The following is a 15,870-nucleotide window of genomic DNA, read 5'->3' on the forward strand; positions in this document are numbered from 1 at the left end:
GAATCAAGCAACTTTGGTATTACACACTGCAGGGCTACGCCACGATATTGTTGACTTTCCTTTGACAAAACCATGCTGGCTGCTATCGATGATGTTCCTCATGTGATAATTCAAATGATTTGCAATTATCGAATCCAACAATTTAGGTATTATGCATTGCAGTGCTACTCCACGATAGTTCTCAATTTTGTACTTAGCTCCATTTTTGTGCACTGGTCTTACATAAGAGCGTTTCCATGTGTTCAGTACACAACCAGAATTTAACGATTCACGCAATATGTGTGTTATTGGCTTCAGCAATGTGTGAATGCAGTTTTTGATGAACATATTCGGTATTCCGTCGGGACCAGACACCAAATTGTTTGGTAAATCGTGGATTTTTTCCATAACCAATTCCTCAGTGACATTGATACGTGGGAAATTTGTACATCGGTCAATCAATATCGGATCATTTTCATCATAGCTTGCTTCGGATCCATCAATCGGTTGTGTATATGCTTTTCCAAAGTGTGTTGCGAATGAATTGGCAATTTCGTATGGGTCGGAGCATTTTTTTGCCATCATATTCCATTTCATTTGGAAGATCGTTATTGGTATTATTGCATGTTCTGACATATTCGAAGAATTTCTGTGGATCATCATTTATCAATTGTTCCATCTCGAGTTTGTAGTTCCTAAAAGCAGAACGAGATTTCTTTTTATACTCACGACGTAGTTCAGCGTGATCTTTTTTTGTTTCATCAGTCGTGTCAAACTTCTTCATTTTATGCAATGTGTTGACTCTGTTCTTCAAATTGATCAGTTCACTATCGAACCACTTCGGATGAATTTGGTGTTTTTTCGTTCTCGTTTCAACATTCGTATCAATTGCAGTGTTGACTATTGCGTAGAACTGATCAATTGCATCGTTTAAATCCATTCCGTTGAAAACATTGTTCCAGTTGGCATTATCAAAAAATTCATTGATCGATGTGTAATCAGAATTTTTGAAGTCTTTGTACGTAATCACATCATCTGATTTGCTGTCAATTTTATCATGGATGATGACTTCGAGTGCTTGATGATGTGTTTCATTTTTTACTATTTTACTTTTGCTCATATTGCATGTGAACATGTTGGGCTCATTCGTCCATAGCAAATCCAACATTCGTTTGTTTTCATTGTGGTGAGTACATATTTGAAACAAACCCAGATCGTGACACGTATCAATGACAATTTTCTCTTTTTCGCTCACCACATTTACAGCAACAGCCACTTCTGGATTTGGCTCAAAATTGATATCAGGATCATGGGCATCATTTGTGTTGCATGTATACCAAATCAGATTGGGCAGATTGAAATCACCTGATACAAGCAATACATCATTTTGATTTGCTTTTGATGCTACTTCACGCAATGCATTCATATGAGCTTTATAAACTTCCAACGGTGAATCTGGTCTTATGTAAACTTGTGCCAGTATCAAGTTTCTGCCGTTGCATTTTACTTTGGCCCATACTTGTTCAGCACCAAGATGTTCAGCTGTTCCGATACATTGCGGATTGAATGTCTTGTCGATTGCGATAAGAACACCGCCCCAGCCTTTTCTCTTGATACGCTGAAACTGTTCAGTGGTAGGTGATCTATCGCATCTGAATACTTCAAAGTTCGGCGGAAATATCTCTGATGAAGAAACATCTGCGTTGAGGTGCGTTTCGCTTAACATGTAAATTTTAAAAATCGCTGCAAAACTTCAGATAAAAAATCAACTGATTTGTCTATACTTTTCACGCCGTTCAAATTATTGCAGTATATCAAAACGTCATCAAACATTGTATGACTTACATTCCATTGTGATTTTGAACGTTGAACGGTTGGAAGTTTTGATGTGGTGCGTGTGTATAGTGCGGATGGAATAGTGGCATAGTTGGTCGAGAATGAACCTGTTGCTGAGGTGGAGGGTAGAAATATGGCGTTTGGTACCAAAAAGGAGGCGGCATATTGGTCTGTGGCAATTGTCCATTGTGCATGTGATCTACACGATGGCGGGGTTCATAATTATATCGACCGTTGTGGTTATTACGATTTCGATTATGGTAGCCAAATTCATTCGATCGATCCTCACGTCGGCGTCTGTGTTGGTTATTCATGTCCCGACGCTGATTGTTGTTGTTGTTATTGTTCCGGTTGTGTCTGGTGTGATGTTTGTTACTGTTGTTGTTGAACTTATTGGAATGTCGTGAGTTTGAAGTTGACTTGGCTGTTGTACGACGGTAGTCATTGTGTTTTCGCCCATGAACATTACTTCGATTACGTGTTTTTTCGATATTCACTTGACCAGATATCGGAGTTGCATAGCAATTCACATACCTCCCGTGTGAATACGGTTATTTTGAAAGCATTGTAGGTTTTGCGGTATTTTCTTTTGCTGGGCAGTGCAAAAACCTTGAATATATCCGGGTTTAGGTTGGCTTTTTCCATTAAGTAGCTGACAATATCATCTGAAGATGAATCTGTATCAGCTTTGGAAACGTACAAAGTGTATAGTCCATTTGCATCTTCCGTCGGTATTACAATTCGTTTGGTATGCACATTTGGTTTGTTGGATACGCTAATGTTAGCCGGCAACATACCAGGTTGGTTCATTTGAGATGTTTGATTTGAGTTTTCATGACTTCCACTCGGTTTATGTACATTGGATCGGTCGGAGCCATTATCATTTTGCGTGTGACTTCCGAATTTCGCTGTGCAAACTTCACACGTAAGTCCAAATGGTGTGTTTTCATCAAAGAATTGTTGGAATTCATTCACTTTGTTTACACTCGGTACACCTTTGAAAACGAAATATGGATTGCCATCACTGTCCTTCGCTTCACTCATTAAATCGAACATGAATAGGAGTTTTTTCGTTCGCAGCTCATCACGGTCACGTAGACATTTTGCATTCATTTTTTGTTTACAGAAACGCCAATTTAAAAAAATATCATGATAACCTTTGCAATCATTTGTTGCACAAGAGTGTGGTTCAGTATGTGTTGACATTTTATGGTTATGTGAATGGTAAACAAAGTAAAAATGTACTGATAAAAACAAAAATTAAAATAAAATTAATAAAACTTCATATGGCTCGTGTGTGCGTTGACGAGAGGTTTCTGAATATATAAATTTTATCGAAAATCAATTACTGTTTCACTTTTAAACTAATAAAAAACAGAGATTTACAGAGCAGAGAGAGCAAATGTACGTCTTTTGACAACTCTCGAAAATCTCGTAATCCCAGTTGAGTCCGTTCAAAAGCAGTTTTTATTATTTGCACTGCGTAAAATGAAATGGTCCCATGGATTTAAGTTACCACCATACGAATGTCGATTGCTGGAATTGCAAATGATAACGCTTGCGGAACGAAGAAAGATAGCTCAAATTACAATGGTACATAATGTGTTATGCGGGCATATATCATCGAGACACATTATGAACGAAATCAATATTAGAACACCACGGCATTGGACAAGAGACACAGCATTCCTATCTCTACCAGTACGACACCGTGATTACTCCAGATTCGAAACCAGTCAATCATATGCTGTCTACGTACAATGATTTTTATAACAAATTTGTGCCAATCAAGCCACCTTTAATTCATAAAGAAAATAAGAATTATCATAATGTTCCTACTCCAGTCTGTGATACTTATTTAATTGATTTTAACACGAGTACAAATACTGTTAAACAGAGAATTAATGAATATTTTAAAAGAAATAGATTATGGAGAGAGTGATAAATTTTATGCAAATATAGCAACTTAATTAATGTAATATAATGTAAATATACAAAATAATATTTATATCAAATAAACCACCTCTGGCGAAGAAACGCTGTATGGTGCAGAATAATAATAATAATAATAACAAAGTCAATTAAACATACACTACTCTCAATCTCACCCATAGATATAATTATTCAATGTTTGAACCAATCAATTTCATGTTAACGACATACAATGAATTTTACAAATATTTTGTTCCTATCACAGAAAATGGGAGATGCTTGTGCCACTTTGAATTACGACTGACTGTAGTTGACCAGGCAACCGCTTTGGCGTGGCGCTTTTTTGAGGTTTTTCTTAGGGCAAGTACCCTAGGATCAAATCGAAAATGGCTCATCTTCGAACTTAAACTAAGTTTTTCAGATACAAAACTTTTGGCATTTCCAGATTTCGATTATCTCAATTATTTTTCGAGTTATCGTGTTAACAAACACCAACGACAACGACGACAACGACAACGACGGCACACGAACGGAAAAGTGTCTCAAAAAGTGGTTTTCTACGCGTTTCATGAGTTTTTATGATGATCTAAGCTAATTTTGCGAAAAAAGTTTTCGGGACCAATTCCTATACTTTCCCTCGACACGTTGTGTACGGAAAAGTAATAATAAACAATGATTACCAAACTTAATGTAAATGCACTGATCAAGTGAATATGTTTTTACTGGGAGCGTCAAAAATTTGTTTGCTTGAATAAATAAACAATGATTTTGGCAGACAAAAATGAAAAATAATACTGAAATGAATGTAATGTAAATTGTACTGCACAATTTTTATGATGATCAGTGGTTTTGATAAAGGAAAGAATTAGTTTTATGTGAAAAAGAGATGAATAAAAGACAAAAAAATTTCGTCATGAATTTTTTTTTTTCTCTATTCGGAATTTCGGTTTTCCGTTATTTACAGGTAAATTTGTATGGGAGAGCTCAACGGCCAGATTTTTTTTCCACTATTGACACGATTTCCACTATTCCCAGGTTCCGTTATTGACAGGTTTTACTGTATAGATTTCTATCTTTCATAGAAAACCATGATCAAACTGCCAATACCCAACACTTTTCATTTTTTGGACCAAACGGAGCGCTTGGACCGGCGTTGGAAAGGTGGCGAGGAGGAGCTTCTTTTTGACATCTCAGACCACCCATTGGATACCCTCTTCGTGGGATATGGATATAGTTTTGAAATTTCATCGAAATTTTGCAGCCACTATATTTTTGACTAGACCACAGTTTAGGCATGGGGAATATGATGTTTTCTACTATTTGGGCCAAGACCTTTCCAACGGTACTTAACATGCCGAGGCTAACAATGGTGTCCTGAGAAAATAGCATACTTGCTGTACATATAGTTGTGACGCAAAAACTGGCATTTTTGACATTTGGCTTGAAATGCACCGTCTATGGAGCATCACTTGTCGGACTACCGTCCTCCGTGATATATAGTCCTGACGTAAAAACAGGCATTTTTGATATTTGGCTTGAAATGCACAGTCTATGGAGCATCACTTGTCGGACTACCGTCCTTCGTGATAGGTGGCGAATGATTAGTACTTTAAAACAGTATCACTCACCGCTTTACACTGTGTGGTATGCTCATACAAAATTTTCATTATTTGGAGGTTTTTCCTAGGGAACAAGTGTTTGGTGTGAACAACGGTTTGGTGTTTTGAGCAAAATTGTAGCACTCGACGTGCTAGTGTTTTTAACTCACCTTTCTTCCAAGCGTATATTCATTTCGAAAAGTCAGGAGAAATTTACGCATTACGCAAACTCGGGACAATGCTTATTTCCAGTTGCTCCGGATTGAAAAGGTACGGAACACCATTGCTTCGGAATGGGTAGGACGAAGTGTAGCGAACAATTGAATGGAGAAATTTAGGAATGCAGAATGCGCTACGTTGTCATTCATTCAGTTCAAACAAATCAGTCGTAAAGCACACTTCTTCAACTTCTTTAGTTCAGTTCTGTTATGTTCAGTTCTTCATCTCTCATAATTTTCTTATCGGTGCATTTTATGAATCGCTAACAAAAAACTGTTTTTCAGACTTTTTGAGTAATAATGAATAATCGAAATTATATTTTATTGAATTTCTTCAATTGGTGAATATCCTTGTTGAGATAGGTAAGTGAGTGTGTGTATGGAATCTTCCAGTTTCATGTTTTATTACTGAGGATAAAAATATTGAATTTCTTTTAAATGCGTTTTTGCGGTTGTATGTGTTGATTTTGGTCGTAATTATTCCGTATATTTTTGGTCATAGTATCACAACTTCCTTGTTCATTTAGCACATGCGTTCTCTATCGTTCTACAAATAAGTTATTGAACTTGAAGGAATTTCGTTTCTAATTTACGAGTGGTCTTTCGTCAATCGCACTCGAAGAACACATCAATAGAATTGATGATAAAGATGAAGAGTAAAATGAACAATACAATTTTTTACAAATTGGTTCCATTATCCCTGTGAATCAATTCGAAAATTCATAATCAAACTTCAATATGAGAATGTGTTGTATGTAACTTCCAACATTTCGATTCAATGTATTGGTGCAATGACGCCCAAATGGAAAATGTTGTATGCATTTCCATTAGCATTTGCTCGTATCGCAATAGACGGATATATATCATTCAGAAATGGAATTCCTAAATAAATTTCTAGACTGTTTCTTCTACTCAGAACAATTTTATTAATTTTTCATTATATTATATGTGACTTAATTGATTTTTCTAAGAAAATTAAACATAAATGTTTTTTTCCTTCAAAACAGCTTTAACGACAAACATATCCAGGAACAAGGAAATAAGACGTAAGTTATTTACAATACATTTTTGTGTGGGTGTATTTGGTGTTGTATGTGAGAGAATCCGAGCCTGTGCACTCTTCAAATCCTTTCACTTGTATGCTGCAATGCGTTGTTATTCCTTAATGATGGTCTATACTATTCGTTGTACAGTTTAAATTCTCAAACGGTGTAATACAGTCCGGTTCTTATCGTCATTTGGCTATGTGAGAAATTTCGTTCTTTTTCCTCCAAATTTTCATTTCTTTTGTCCCATTTCTTTGTTTTCTCCAACAAAAATAACAAGTGGTACTGTCTTCTGGAACGTTAAAAAAAAAGAAATTGATAAAAATTGATTTGTCGTGGAAATAATTCAAACTTGGATAATGTCTTTTACAAAAGGGTGGAGTTCGTTTGAACTTTTGAAATGGTTTCCTTGATTTTCAGGATGAAATTTGATAATTAGGCTCACACGTTAGGTAACTATTTTTTAATATTTATTCAGTACACTTTATTGCATGGGATTTGGGTTTCGACGTCTAGAAAAATAGCAAATTGGGTGGTTCCTCACATGCAGTTAGGCGTATACGTTGTATACATATAGGTAGGTATTATATGTATTAGTGAACATTTTTCGGTGGAATGTTCCGAGTTCAGTGCTCGTCGAGCATAATTAAACTCAACGCAAACTCACAGTGGACGAGATAAATGCTCGCCGACAAGTATATGTGTGCAAAAAAACATGGAAATAAATTTGGAAAACTAGGAAACGGAATCAAATATTTAATTTACTACCTGAGAATGTGGAGTAGATTTATGTATGAATTTGGATTGTTATAAGATATTACATTCACGTTGGGTAGAACTAAATGAAATGAAATGATTGTATTTATTCATATTTTTTGAAAAACCATGTTGAAAATTGGTCTATGGGATTCAGTCGCAGATGAAGCCAATTCATAAATCGTTAAAATATTCGACAATCGTAGGTACATCGAGTGCTCATACTGCGCACAATACTTTGAAATTATTCCTAGAAAATCAGTAAATAAATGGAATATCGACATGTAACATCGTCTGGAATAGTTCAGTTTCACTATATCCCGGTTTTTTCTATTTTTCGTCTCAACTAAAATCCAACATGGTTTGTGGTTATTAGACCAAATTTATTTATATTGTAGAGAAACAGATAAGACAGTTTCGAATATTTAGAAGAGTTGTTTTGAAAAAAATATTACGTCCATATTGTTTTCCATGAAGATTTTTATCAACGAACAACACTCTGGATAAAATGTTTCCTTAATGGAATCATGGCAAAAACATTAGCTTTCGATGATACAACAACGGATAGAATTATTTGTTTAGTTTAGTTTGACATAAGTGTCGGTTCTACAATAATGAAAAAACGTGATGTATGAATAAGCAACTGAACAAAGGCGAAAATGTCTATAGGAAGCCGATTGTCAACGGTTAAAAATAGTTCAAGTTGAGCTGCTCAACCAAAAAACTGCTTCTGAAAAAAGACAGGTCAGCTGAAGTGTACAAACATTGTAATGTTTGCTTCAACGAATCAGCGAGGAAATAAATTGAAGAGAAGTTTTTCGTCTCACAAATACAAGTCCCTGCTTGTAGTTTTGAGTTTACTAATTAAATAGAGACCAAAAGATATAAACGTAAAAACATTGATATAACTCGATAATAAGCTTGAAAAAATGAACCGTTTACAACCATAAATCCTGAATGAAAGACAATTTAATTAATATGAACTATTCAAACAATTGTATTTTTTTGCAGATTCGGAAAACACCAAAGCAATAGTCCTACATATATATGTATGTATTGTTAATGACTCTTCAGTCAACCAAGAAATTTAATTCTTTCATTTTTCTCTTTTTTAGAATAGATCAATATAAACAAATTGCTAGTGATTTTTAACTTGAATTGTAACGATATTAATCGAATTACAAAATTTTAATAAATCGAATTATAAAGAATACCACAACCGAGTGATAAAATGGCATTAGATGGACAACAAAATGGTAGCGGAAATGGTCAAGATGATGGTTCAGGTAAAAAAAAACCAATTTCACCGTTAAAATGTACGAATTCCGACTAATATATGCTCTCGGTCGATATTCCGGCCATTTTTTCGCCTTGATTTCAGACGAATATACGCCTGAAAGTAGATTTTCAGTTATATATTTAGGCGAAATATAGACTAGAGCTGCCCATGAACTGAACACGAACGGTTCAGTTCGAATTGGTTTTGTAAATTTCGTGTTCGTGTTCGTTCGGGTGTTCAGTTCAATTTTTTGTATCAATGGGAAAATCTGTGCATGTTCGTTCGAGTTCATGTTCAATGTTTTGGACGATGTTCAACTTCAGTTCAAGATCGTTCGAAATTTGTTCATACGCTACTTCAATTGAACTGAACATAAGCAATTTTCCAAATTAAACAATTCAAACCACATTTGTATCAGTTCACATCATGGTTCAATTGAATTGAACAATGTTCAAAATTCATATCTGTGTTCGAGTGCGTTCACGTTCAGTTCAGAATTTTCGAAAAAGAATATGTCTTGTTCATGTTCGTTCGGTGTTTAGTTCAATTGTTCATTTCATGCAAAAGTTCAGTTTATGTTCGGTTCATGTTTAGTTAAAACTCGAACGAACCCGAACGAACGCGAACAGTTCAGTTCAATGGGACTGAGACCATATACTAGTCGAAATTTCGTCTGTAGTCGGGCGTAAATTTTAAACAGTGTTGATTTCAAATTTGATCACTAAAAAAATTTGAAAAAAAAAATTCTAATTTGTTTGCTAATTTCAATCCAAATTTAGGGAGGTCAAACTGCATCGTAAACTATTTGCCCCAAAGCATGTCGCAAGAAGAGATTCGTTCACTTTTCTCGAGCATCGGAGACGTTGAAAGCTGCAAATTGATCCGCGATAAAGTGACTGGTATATCATTAGCAACTTCCTTGTTTATAAATAATAACTGAATATTTTTGTAGGCCAAAGTCTAGGCTATGGTTTCGTCAACTACCAAAGGGCTGAAGATGCTGATAAAGCCATCAATACCCTCAATGGCCTACGATTACAAAACAAGACTATAAAGGTGTGAGAATATTAGTTTATTAAACTAAAAGCTTGTAGTTTACAGTTTGATGAAAAAAATTCATGAAATTTCAACTTATTCTGATGCCACTAGTATAAAGCTACCATGTATTTTCTACCAGTGTACTGAAAAAATCAGTACCAAAGCCAGTTTTTTCGCAATATCTCGGAAACGGCTGGATTTAGGCCCCAAATCTCGGCCTTCGGCTACCATCCCCATGAAATTTTCCGCCCGATCGAATGGGACTTCTCACAATTTTCCCCGATTTTCCATTTTCCTTTTATAGCGATATGTTCATTTTCGGAAAATTTTCCAGGATTTGCAATTTTCCGGGAAATTTTCTTGAATTCGTTTTCAGCTTACGATCGTACACTCATAAAATGAAAATGGTTGGAAAATCTTGGAAAACTCGGGAAATATGGAAGATTTTGTAAAAATAAAATGTACTGAAAATGACCCTAAATTTATATATGGGGCCATATTTTGGCTCCAGTGACTTTTCCGGGAAATCTGATCGGATAGAAAACTTCCTTGGGACTTCCTCTTTCCATATGTGTAAACAAGCTTCCGACACACGAATTTTTTTTACGAATTTTATAAGTGTACTGATAAAATCAGTACACATGGTAGCATTACACTAGTACCATTTGAAAGGTCGTGAACAGTAGATGTGAAGAATGCCATTCTGAATTCACATATGTCAAGTTTGACATGAGTTTAAAGCATGTTAGAGAACACCTTCTTCCGGGTCCCGGGATTCTCAAAGTTTTTCGAATTTTTTGTTTTGAAAATAGCAAATTTTTTCTCTGAGTTTGTTATACAATTTGTGAGCAAATAATAAAATTGGTTTTTTAAAATTTAGACAAATTTAAAAATTCCTAATTCACATATATGCAGACAATGCGTTGTAAAAATGAAGAAGCGAAATAGAACCCATAGAAAAACGAGAGCAAACCGCGCGTGAGTGGAGGTTCCATGGGTTCTATTTCGCTTCTTCATTTTAACAACGCATTGTCTGCATATATGTGAATTGGGAATTATTAAATTTGTCTAAATTTTTTAAAACCAACTTTATTATTTTTCTCACAAATTGAATAACAAACTCAGAGAAAAAATCTGCTATTTTCAAAACAAAAAATTCACTCACGGAATCAATATAACACGTGCCATTCAAATTTTCAACCATTCCATCAATTTTAAAAGAAAGAAGTGTTTATTATTGGACGATTCATCGGCCACTGTGAGACCCTAGTACAAATAATAGGTCAGAACAATCACCGACTCAAAGGATGGCTATATCACAGTCAATGTAGCTATAATAAAAGAAATATGTTCAATATTTGTATGCAAATTTTTCAGTATTTTATAATAAATTCTCGACTTTGCCCATTGCGCACCGATGTGATGAAAATAGCACGAGTGGTTGAATTTTTGAATGGATCAGCCACTTCATTTGCATATTTGCACATTTGTGGCACTTGAGCTCTGGTTTGCTTGTCCATGAGCTTGTCTTTGATCTTCAGATAGTCAGTGTTGACAAAATTATGGCATTGAATATTGAAACACGTCCAGTCGGTTTGAGTGTAATAACAAGAAGAACGTTTATTGATAAATCAAACGTCAAAGTCAAGTCATCTGTCAAATGTCAAACTTGATGTTACATTTTAGGATGCGTTCACATTTACATTTCGATTGCTATTTCTAATACTCTCTCTCAATCTAATGTAAATCTTACAAACTAACAATTCATTTTCTCGTTCAAATCTATCAGTTAATTTTCAAACAATTCAAAATACAATGAAAATTTTATTTATTTATTTATTTATTTCACCGCCAAAAACTGGCTGAATATTGAGTTTTGCAGGAAAATGACTCCAAGAGTCATGAAAAACCTGATCTTTTGTTTTTATACAATTTAGATTTGTTTGCTTTTACGTACATTGACAAGAGTAACTATATTCCATTATAAATAAATGACAGGTCAAAATAATCACCAACTCAATGGATGGCTATATCACAGTCAATGTTACTAAATTTCAAAAAATTTGTGTAAAATCACAGTTATGCCTCATTAATACATTATACATTTAGTAAGGATGAAAGAAAAAAAAAACGATTCGCAGTACTTGAAACTAAAAATTTGACTGTGCTCTTTTCGTACTGATGTGATGAAGTTTGCGCGACTGGTTGAATTTTGGAATGGATCAGCCACTTTGTTTGCGTATTTGCACAATTGTGGAATTTGAGCTCTAATCTGTTTGTTCATCAGATTGTCCTTGATTTTTAGGTAGTTAGTGTGGCGCAAGGTGCGAATGCTCTCACCTACTGCTATATCATTGCGTACAGTAGGACAGTTTGCGTATCCATTTACGATATCGTAAATAAATACAATTGATGTATTTACTCTCCTTCTTTCTAGTGATGTCATATCGAGGGCCTCGAGTCGCTTGTTGTATTCGGTGATATTATATCCGTTTGCCGCTGTCCGATACTCTCTTCTGGCAAACTGAGTAAATTTCCTCAAAACTCCCTCGATCTTGTCAATATGTACGGCATAAGTTGGTAGCCATACGACGTTACAGTAAAGCTATCAACGGACACGGACAAAAAAGTGAAAAAGTGGTTTTTTGCTGTCCGTCCGTCCGAAAACTTCGGACGGACAAAATTTGTCCGTCGAAAATTTTCATTTTTTTCGGACGGACAAAATCTGTCCGTCCGAAAAAAAGTTCGGACGGACGGACAATGTCCGAAATTTTTTATCTCGGACAAACGGACAACGGACACGGACAGGTTTTGTACGAAACATTTCGGACACGCTTTTTTGTCCGAACATTCGGACAGTCCGAATGTTCGGACACGTTTTCGGACGGACGGACAATTTTTTGTCCGAAATTTGTCCGAAAATTTCAATGAAACTAAAAACACGTTTTTCCCGTCCGTTCGCCAAAAATTTCAATTTTTCAACAAATGGTTCGCGTATTTAACGCTAATAATTTTCCGACGGATGTTCGTATCTTGATAAGTACTTTCTTCTGATACTTCTTAATGAAAATTGTATGAAGAAAAATTCTCAAAACTAATAAGAAAATTAATCAAACTATTTGTTCTTGTGTAAATGTTGTGTTGATTATTAAAAGAGCATAGAAATGTTTCGATTCTCAAATACTACAGTAACTTTTCATTTTTATTCATATTTAACACCGCCAATCACTGGCTGAATTGGATTTTGTACAATGTTAGTATATAATTTGTACTTCGCGTGTTTTCGTATACAAAATCCACAATGAAGATGAACAAATGTCATTCCGTTTGTTAACATTCCATATTCCGGTCGATTTTTGTTCAAAGGTACGTACGGCTTGAAATAGTTTTGTGCGGTTTTGTGAGATTTCGAGCAATGAATATTCGTTTGTTTTCATTTGTTTTATTTTTGGATTACATTTTTAAAAAAATTCAATGGAATAAAAACGAACTTTATGAGTTGCTTGCATAGATTGACGTTTTTTTTTTAAATACAATCAAATAGCAGTTCAAGATCGTTCAAAATATACAAGATTTCAAACTGAGGTGAATTCGAGAGAGTGATTGTCAAATATGGGAAAACACAGCGTCGCGTTTAATGAACCATTTGTTGAAAAATTGAAATTTTTGGCGAACGGACGGGAAAAACGTGTTTTTAGTTTCATTGAAATTTTCGGACAAATTTCGGACAAAAAATTGTCCGTCCGTCCGAAAACGTGTCCGAACATTCGGACTGTCCGAATGTTCGGACAAAAAAGCGTGTCCGAAATGTTTCGTACAAAACCTGTCCGTGTCCGTTGTCCGTTTGTCCGAAATAAAATAATTCGGACATTGTCCGTCCGTCCGAACTTTCGGACGGACGGACGGACAACTTCTTGTCCGTTGACAGCTTTACGTTACAGTACTCGAGATGAGACTGAACCAATGCGTAGTACAGTGTTTTGAGCGTTTGAACATCGACTATGTCGTAGCAAAATCTCCTGATGAATCCAAGGGCAGCCGTTGCTTTCGATGTTATCGCGTCAATGTGCTTGACAAAGCTCAGCTTCTGGTCAATGATGACGCCGAGATCTTTGTGGTCCGAAACGCGCTTGAAAGTAAAATCACCGTATTTGTAATTAGTATCGATAATGTCCTTCCTTTTTGTGGTGATTGTAAGGACTGCGCATTTGTCAAGGTTCAGGTGCAAATTGTTTACGTCACACCACACCTTCAGTTTGTCAACCAGCACCTCAGCATCCGTGCTCGAGTGGATAATTTTGGCGATTTTCACGTCATCGGCGAACAAGGAAATGAACACGTCGTCCATTTCGTCCACTATGTCGTTGATGAACAACAGGAATAGTGTGGGTCCGAGATGACTACCCTGTGGTACGCCAGATGATACGCCGAATCCGTTCGACTCGCTGTTTCCATACTTGACGAATTGCGTTCTGTCTGACAGGTATGATTCAATCCAAGCAAGAAGATTGTCTGGCAGGTTGAACGATCTGAGTTTTAGAATCAATCTCTTGTGGTTAACTCTATCAAACGCTTTACTGAAGTCCGTGTAGAGAACGTCCACTTGCGCACCAGAGTTTATGCCTCTCTGGGCATAGTAGGTAAATTCGGTAAGATTAGATGCAGTAGATCTGGACTTCATAAAGCCATGTTGCTTTTTGGTGATTTTGTCCTGTACCAGAGACAGAAGTTTGACGTTCACCAAATGCTCGAAGAACTTCCCCACAGTTTGGAGTTTTGCAATGCAACGATAGTTTTCTATTTTCGATCTGGACCCCTTTTTGAATATTGGTGACACACTCGAGCGCTTCCATTTATCAGGGAAATGGCCAGTTGACAATGATTCGTGACAATTCAACTTACTTAACAGTTGACAATTCAACTTACTCTAAATTCAAACTTTAAATGAATCAAAAATCTAACTTTAAATGAACTCGAAAAACAATTTAACTAATTGAAACAAAAATCCAAATGTTGATTCAATTCGTCGCCATGCGATTTTCTCTCTGTTTCTCTTATCCATTTCCAAGTTCAGTTCACATTTTGCTTTTCCGCAAACTTTGTTTGTTAGGTAAAGTATTGGTTTTACTAGCCAAAATTTCATGACATCTCCTCTTTCGGACCACTATAACGTCACGCCAAACTTCAAAAAGCATATATCTGTACACTAGACAATGTAGATGGGATCAAATCCTATCGATCAAGACCTATCTGCCTCCAAAAATATATTGTTTACTATGAAAAACCTTGAAAAATGACACTTTTGTACGGGAAGTAAAGCTGTCAACGGACACGGACAAAAAATGAAAAAAGTCGAAATTTCTTTTTTTTTGGACGGACAAAATCTGTCCGTCCGAAATTTCTTTTTTTTCGGACGGACAAAATCTGTCCGTCCGAAAAAAAGTTCGAACGGACAAATTTTGGACGGACGGACGGACAACCTTTTGTCCGTTGACAGCTTTGACGGGAAGTACCCGAAAAAAGCATTTTTGAGGGTTTTGATCAAGGCAAACTGCCATTTTTTTGCAAAAATAATGGGAGTCTGTGAACAATTGTACACCTACTTGCCCATAAATTTGGTCGAAAGTCGACATTTCTTGAAATTTTCCTCGAAAAATAGACTTTTGTATGAAAAATCACACAGTAAGCCATTTTTTAAGGTTTTGGTCAAAGCGAACTGATGTTTTTTTGCAAAAATAATGGGAGCCTTCAAACAACCGAACACCTACTTGCCCATAAATTTGGTCCAAAATCGACATTTCTTGAATTTTTTTTCGAAAAATAGACTTTTGCGTCTTTGCTTTTCGTCTCTTCATTCAATCTTGGCTAGGAATTTCACTGTTTTGAATAAATACGAACAAGTGTCACTTCATTTGTTTACGTTCAGTTCACGAGAATCATGTTATGTTTTTTTCAATCAAAAAGCGTATTTTACTGTTCATTCCAATGCAAAAAATCAATTTTCTCATTTTAAAATTTCAAATAAAAATGTTTCCGTATTTTTGCGTATTTTTGTCAACACAAGAGTGACTAAAAAAAGTTCCATCGAGTTGTAATTTCATTTGTTGACATTTCATATCCCGGTTATTGGATATACTCGGATATACTGTTATCAACTGTTTTGAATCGTTTTGAACGGTTTTGAATGG

General features: G+C 35.6%; 1 protein-coding gene across 1 annotated transcript; it reads left to right on the top strand.

The window, feature by feature from the left end:
* Positions 1-5,572: 5,572 nt before the first annotated feature.
* LOC129572840 (ELAV-like protein 3) lies at positions 5,573-9,702 on the top strand (the record flags this gene model as incomplete). The annotated part of the gene is given in 6 exon segments (XM_055452942.1): positions 5,573-5,926; positions 6,571-6,609; positions 8,377-8,414; positions 8,481-8,651; positions 9,424-9,543; positions 9,597-9,702. Coding segments are annotated over 3 exon segments (281 nt in total), but the record flags the coding sequence as incomplete, so codon positions are not given.
* Between the last annotated feature and the right edge of the window lie 6,168 nt (positions 9,703-15,870).

This window comes from Sitodiplosis mosellana, unplaced genomic scaffold, assembly GCF_009176505.1.
Source record: "Sitodiplosis mosellana isolate CC-2019 unplaced genomic scaffold, AAFC_SMos_1.0 Smas_scaffold_5596, whole genome shotgun sequence".
In the NCBI taxonomy this organism is placed as follows: domain Eukaryota; kingdom Metazoa; phylum Arthropoda; class Insecta; order Diptera; family Cecidomyiidae; genus Sitodiplosis; species Sitodiplosis mosellana.